The sequence below is a fragment of the Gloeophyllum trabeum genome (genome assembly GCF_000344685.1).
Source record: "Gloeophyllum trabeum ATCC 11539 unplaced genomic scaffold GLOTRscaffold_00003, whole genome shotgun sequence".
Lineage (NCBI taxonomy): Eukaryota > Fungi > Basidiomycota > Agaricomycetes > Gloeophyllales > Gloeophyllaceae > Gloeophyllum > Gloeophyllum trabeum.
Genome location: NW_006920412.1, coordinates 126,855 through 134,331, shown reverse-complemented (window position 1 = coordinate 134,331; position 7,477 = coordinate 126,855). Strand labels below are relative to the sequence as shown.

The following is a 7,477-nucleotide window of genomic DNA, read 5'->3' as shown; positions in this document are numbered from 1 at the left end:
GTACAGAAAAACAAGTTTCGACTTCACCATCTCAGAGAATTAGTTGTTACGATCTCAGCGACCCTCAAAGTTTGAAAGTGTCAAACTTAGCGAATTATAACTGATCCTAGCTTTGCCAATAGGCCTGACTCGTCGGGTGATTTATCTCCGCCGTTGATTTTATTATCTCCAGTGAGTCCTACATAGTGAAATAAAATTAACCAAGTCTCTCTAGCAATTTCTACCACCGCGGGCACGATCCTACGACAGGTGTCGTTGCTTGCGACTTTTCGGAGATAAATACTCTGGAGCGTCAACTAGCATTTGTTTCAGGTGTCAAATTGTTTGTTTTATTTTTCTAGGTCTTCCTACGGACTACCCTACAGCGTCTTACTCCTCCTTTCCCCCTCGAACTATTAAATACCCCTCAGTTGTCTCAGACTGCCTTCACCCATATCACGGGGTTTAGGTTTATTTCTTTTGGTCCTTGGTGATTGTTGTGTGTCAGTGCATATCACCATCCATTCAGTGACATATTTAAAGAGGATACATTCAACACGCTTCCGGAACATCGACCATGGGACCACATCATTGAAATCTTACCAGGCAGCAAACCCTATTCTGGAAAAGTATACTCAATGATGATTGATGAACAGAAAGTGCTGGACGAATTCCTAGAAGAAAACCTAAAAACCGGCAGGATCCAACCTAGCAAGTCGCCTTGGGGGGCGCCATTCTTCTTTGTCAAAAAAAGGACTGCAAGCTATGTCCCGTTCAGGACTATCGCAAGTTGAACGATATGACAAAGAAAAACAAATACCCCTTACCACTCATTTCGGACCTCATCAATAAATCAAAAAATGCAAAACATTATACGAAATTAGACATTCGCTGGGGATACAATAATATTCATATGAAGGAAGGAGATGAGGAAAAAGCCGCCTTTATCGCCAATCGGGGGCTTTATGAACCGCTCATCATGTTTTTCGGATTGACCAATAGTCCGGTGATATGCACTGACACACAACAATCACCAAGGACCAAAAGGAATAAACCTAAACCCCGTGATATGGGTGAAGGCGGTCCGAGACAACTGAAGGGTATTTAATAGTTCGAGGGGGAAAGGAGGAGTAAGACGCCGTAGGGTAGTCCGTAGGAAGACCTAGAAAAATAAAACAAAACCTTGACGCCTGAAACAAACACTAAGGGACGCTCCGGCGTATTTATCTCCGGAAAATCGCAGACAAAGTCGCAAACCACGAAACCAAGTGTAGGTTCGGGCCCACGGGAGTAGAAATTGCTAGAGAAACTTGGTTAATTTTATTTCGCTATGTGAGACTCACCGGAGCTAATTGAATTGATGGCGGAGATAATTCACTCGACGAGTCAGGCCTATTGGCAAAGCTAGGATCGGTTATAATTCGCTAGGTTTGACGCTTTCGAACTTCTCGGGTCGCTGAGATCGTAACACTAATTCTCTGAGATGGTGAAGTCGAAACTTATTTTTCTGTATGCTACTTTGTACAATTTATACTACAGGAATGGCTTTGCGACCGTTCGGAGATAAATAACAAATAAACGCCGCTACCCACAGGATTGCTCAGCACTTTCCTCCGCTATACCATATACCATACGACTCTCTTGCGCTCCCACTTGCTCTTTCCAGCCCCTATAGGTCGCCTCAACGCTTCGCCACCTGACCCAAGCGGTCCCATCACTCCGTGCGACACGCCGGTCACATGTTAATTACCTCCGGCCGTTTGCTGACTGATGCTGACCTTATGGTGACTCGTATGCATCCGCACCTTCGGTATCTTGACGGAAACGAGGGGGAGTGAGTGCTGGAGGGTGGGCATGAGGAAGACGCCCCTCGATAGAAGTGTCCGCGGGTCCCGGAGCTAATTCAGCTAGAAGTCGCATTGGTTAAGTCACTCCGGAGCTTCGGTGCGCGGAGATAAATCGCGGAATGGGTCCGAGTACGCCTCGAGGATGTTGGGAAGTCCGGAGCTAAATAGAAAAAGTCTTTTAGAGCCCATAGAAGCCTAGAGGCGTGCGAGCGCTGTGTCGAATAAGCTCCGGGGCGCTTGTATGATGTGCTGAATCCGCGTGTTCGGGGGTCAGACGATCCTGAGGCTTATCACCGGCAACTTTCCAAACCATGATGAACAACATCTTCAGGGAGTTAATTATGCAAGGAAAAGGTATAGTATATCTTGATGATATACTTATTTTCTCTGAAAATCTTGATGAACCAAGCAGGTTCTAGAAATTCTCAGAGAACATAAATTAACCTGCAAGCCAGAAAAATGCGAGTTTGAGACTCAAGAGACCGAATATTTAGGACACATCATTGGAAAAGGAACAGTACAGATGGACCCTAAAAAGGTCCAAGGCGTTACCCAATGGCCCACGCCAGCCAATAAGAAGGACATCCAACAATTCCTCAGCTTCGCAAACTTTTACCACAAATTCATAAAAGATTTTGCAGCCATAACTCAACCCATGACCAAACTCACCGGACAAGCCAAGTGGACATGGGGACAAGAGCAACAGGAAGCGTTTGAGTCCCTCAAAAACGCCATAACGGATGCACCAGTACTGGCAGTACCTAATGATAATGATCCATATTGCCTGGAATGTGATGCGTCCAAATATGCACTAGGAGCTGTGCTCTCACAAAAACAAAATTTTTAATATATGGAAACCAATTGCCTTTCTATCTAAAAGTCTCAACCCAGCTGAACGTAATTATGAAATCTATGACAGAGAAATGCTGGCGATCATGACTGCACTCAACGAATGGGACAATTTCCTTCGTGGTGCCAGTCAGAAGTTCGAGATCTATATGGATTACAAAAATCTCGAATACTTCAGAAAGCCACAAAAACTCAACCAACGTCAGGCACGCTGGGTCTTATAACTACAAGCATATGATTTCACTCTAATACATCAACCAGGCAAGACCATGGTTAGAGCAGATGCTTTATCCCGTAGACCGGACCACGATAAAGGCGACTCTGATAACGAAAATATCATTTTATTAAAACCCCATTGGTTCAGAAACGCGGAAGTGCTAGGCACCGAAGCATTAAAAACCAAAATATTATCCCATGTCAATAATTATGAAGAATCCATAAAAGCGAAAATATTACAAAAAGACAAGGACTTCTCTCAGACTGAGGACGGCCTGATCTGGAGAAAGGGGCGAATCATTATTCCCAATGACAAACTGCTCAGAGGTTTAATTATTGCTTCACATCACGATTCAATTTCTGCCGGACATCCTGGACAGATGAAAATGCAGGAATTAATTTATAGGTCTTACTGTTGGCATACCATCAAGAAAGACGTAAAAGCCTATGTAAAAGGATGTGATATATGCCAAAAGACAAAAATAAATCATCAACAGAAGGCTGCTCCTCTACACCATAATCCTATTCCTGAGAGAAACTGGCAATATATATCTGTAGACTTACCGCCATCACAAGGATATAATGCCATACTTGTGATAGTCGATATGAAGTCCAAAGACTTCGTCGCAGTGCCAACCACAGAGGAGCTGACTTCAGAGGGCTGGGCGAATAATTACGTCAAACGTGTCTGGTCAAAGCATGGACTTTCCAAACGTATCACATCTGACAGAGGTCCCCAATTCGTCTCGCAATTCATCAAAGATGTGTACAAGAAGCTGGGAATACAAGGAAACCCAAGCACTGCGTACCATCCTCAAACCGATGGACAGACCAAACGAATAAATCAGGAAATAGAAAATTATTTAAGAATGTTTGTAAATTATTGACAGACCGATTGGCCTGAATGGTTACCCATCTGCGAGTTCATCTACCGCAACCGGGAACATTCAGCAACTGGATATTCGCCATTCTATTTAACACATGGACATCATCCCTACACTGGAGTAGAAACTCGGAAAGAAGCAAAGAGCGAACAAGCAGACCAATTCGTCACAAGGATGTAGAAGTTGCAAGAAGAGGCATCGGCCGCTCTCAAGCTTACCAAGGAGTATATGAAGGAGAAATGGGATAACAAGAAACGAGACTCGGTAAATTATAGGGAAGGGGACAAGGTCTGGCTTGAAGCAACGAACATAAGTATGGATCGACCAAACAAAAAACTTGACGATAAATGATACGGACCATTCAAAATTGTCAAAAAGGTCGGAAACAGTGCTTATAAGCTCAAGCTACCCAAAGCATGGAAGATCCATCCCATATTTAATGAAGTACTCCTTACACCCTATTATGCACAAGAATTCCCTAATCAGAAACCAACGAAAACCGTTCCTAACATTATTGCCATTGAAGCAAAAGTGGAGAAAATCCTAGATTCAAGAGTACAAAGTGGCGGATTACAATATTTAGTATGATGGGAAGACAAACCGAGATCAGAAGACATGTGGGAATCACAATCAAGCTTAATCAGGCAATACAAAAGCTTGATTGACGAATTCCATAGGCAGAACCCTGATGCGGCAAGAATGCCCACAATCATGGTGCCTGGTGCACTATGGAATGTAAGACTATCAGAAAAAGAAAAAGAAATAGTACATAACGACGAATGGGACAAGTGGATGAAAACCTATGAGCGATGGATGACTAGAACAAAAAGGACTACCGATTTACCATCAATGACGCAATCGGAAATAGCCAAACTGTTCTTCGGGATGCATGTCGTCAACGAACATCCATCACAAACCATCACCACACCATGCTTGTACTCTCAACCCCTAACATTGTCCTATCCACTATACTTGCCGCGCTAGTCACCACAGTCATTGGACTCAGCATCATATTTATTATCCACATCCATCGCCAAAATCCCCACAACTCCCTTGAAATAACCAGTCGACGCAGAGCAAGCCTGGGAGGGATCATAGAATTAGAAGTTGTCAGACGTGGAGGTGCACAACACTGATCACGAGGACGCGATTCTACAGGAGGGGGTAATGTTACGATCAAAACACCCTTTCACAATCACATGTGTTTAACACATGCACATAGAACCGCAAAAGACACCACAACCATGCACATCTCATTCTCAAATTCTTCACGATCACTTATTATCCATGCATTGCTACCTCACCACCCATAAACCGTTTTACATTAATAACGGCTGGTTTCTGCATTCTATTAAATACACATGTAAACCATACTATTAACACATGTATAAGTATATTTGGATATCTTGCAATATATAAGCCAAGATAGCAAAGGTTTCAGACCTTAGCTTCAATCTGGCATTTCATCTCTTGTCAGTGCCCCTCCTTCGAGGGGTTCTGCCAAACCCGCAATACGTACGGTCGCACTTTTCGACCAACCGGCAAGTTCCGGCGTCCCATGTTTTGCTTCAGTGCCACTAGTACTGCTACGCGGACTTAGAATTGTCTCGGGTTCCATACAACTAGAAAGAAATTATTTGTGCAAAGAGAATGCACATTTGTGCAATACAATTTTGGATTTCGGAGCTTGCGAGCTCGCGCCGTGTTGCGCGTGGTCAGGGGGGACCGCCGCTGGCGGGCCTGACTGATAAGATGATAAGAAAATCTTATATATTTGTTGTATCTACTCGATGTACCATATGCGATTGCCCTTCGGGCAACCGACCGCTCGGGGCAAACACGCTTGTCTTCTGTTTGCTAGGAATATTTCAACATACAATATTGCAGTAAATGTTCAGTACTGCATTGCATCTCAATGTGCCTCAATGCCTACATGCTACAGTCAGAGTCAAGGAGCAGCCAGGTATGTATTGGGGGTTTGGGGGCATCCAGCCTTCAATTGATAAACATGAAAGAGATTCAGCTAAAATGATTACTTCGTGCATCATTGATTAACGGACACCCATCTTCCGCATTCCGGGAGACGGGATGTCTCTCGGACTGCGCAGGATGGTAATATTCAGCTGGCCTGCTAAACCTCTACTTATTATGTTTGGCTACCCCGCCTGCACTGAGATCCAAGGCTCTTCAAGTACACTTGATATTTATCACAATGCTGGTACTCTCTACAATATTATGAAGGTTAGCAAGCACCTATACAGAAATTATATTATACACTAATCGGCCCCATCACACAAAGGAGGGGTAAGTTGTCGACGCCAAACGGAGCTTCCCGAGTTCCAACGACTAACGTGAGTCTGTTCATCACAGCGGACCACTATACCTAGCTCCCGTGCAATCCTCTCCTTTGACCCCGAAGTCGTTCCCTGTGCGGGATTCAAGATGTCGCCACACTCTGAACTCCGATCAAATATTTTCTTATTCTTGAGTATCGCGTTGGCTGAGTATAGTCTGCAGAGGTCATCTGAAGTGCAGGGATGGGGAGTCCATATGCACAACCACTGCAAGGCGCATCCATGGCGACCATGTATGGAAGGAGGACTACCAAATCTAGAAGGGCCATCCCCGACGCTCTCGGACTAATCCCAGGCGCTCAGGTTTCCCCATCCTCCCGCTCTGCTCGTCGCCTGCTATGTCGTTATAGGCACGAATAACGCGTGGCCGCCCATTTTAGCAAGCGACTGTATCCAGCGAGGCTCACGCACGTCTTCGTCCCGAGCTCTGACATGCAACCACGGCGCTCTGCGCTCCCGTCGCACGCACCATGACCAACTCTTCCTCCTCGAAAAGCAGGGCGCGTTCGAGGTGCGCGGCCGGCCCATACCCACCCCGGGCACGGGGGACCTGCTCGTGAAGGTCCCGGCGGTCTTGCTTAATCCTCTCGAATACAAGATACGCAAGTACGGATTGGAGGGGTTCTTCGAAGGGTACCCTATCATCCTGGGGTCGGACGCGGCTGGCACGGTGGAGAAGGTAGGAGAGGGCGTGGAGGGGTTCGCGGTGGGCGACAGGGTGTGAGTGCTGCTTGTGTCTTTATTTTCTTTACGAGTGGAGGGGTCGTGATGGTGAGTAGCGCGCTGCAGACTCCGTTTAAGATCGATGGCGCAGGGTTCGAGCAGTGCGCGCTCGCCCAGGCTCGGTTCACTGCTAAGGTGAGCTATTTCTCCTCTATGACGTTCCGTTTGCACTTTTATTCCTCGCAGCGCGCTCGGTGCTCTGCGCAGCGCATCCGTGGGAGCACAGCGCACCTCTCAGACTAGCACGCAGCGCACAGTAAGACTAGCACGCAGCACCTTAGAAAATCGCGCGCAGCTCACTTGGAGGCGGTCTAAGTGCCGATGTGTACAATGGATATTACATTGACTGTTCGAGATGTTTGTAGATATGGTCAATTACATTTTGTATCAGCCTATCTTCTGCTGAGAACATCCCCTTAACATGTTCCTTCTGGAGGTTCTCGAGCGTCTGCCTCTTACAAGAGAAAGTCATCCCTTCAACATTGATAGCCTGGACGCGCTCTACAACTTCTCGCCCCGGCAGTGGTTTCTGAAGCTGTAAGATAGCCTTTGCAACACCGGGCCTGTCATACTGTCCCCACCAGGCGGTATTCCAGGCGTGAGTACAACCCTCCTTGTCATCGCA

General features: G+C 46.0%; 1 protein-coding gene across 1 annotated transcript in view; it reads left to right on the top strand.

Annotated features, from left to right (window-relative positions):
• Positions 1–6,613: 6,613 nt before the first annotated feature.
• GLOTRDRAFT_15937 (GroES-like protein) overlaps positions 6,614–7,477 on the top strand; it is a gene marked incomplete at both ends in the record, with an annotated part of 6,117 nt that continues 5,253 nt past the window's right edge. The window contains 2 exons of the mRNA XM_007864603.1: positions 6,614–6,849; positions 6,909–6,987. Of these exons, the coding sequence (XP_007862794.1) occupies positions 6,614–6,849; positions 6,909–6,987 (315 nt within the window). The remainder of the gene's footprint in view (positions 6,850–6,908; positions 6,988–7,477) is intronic.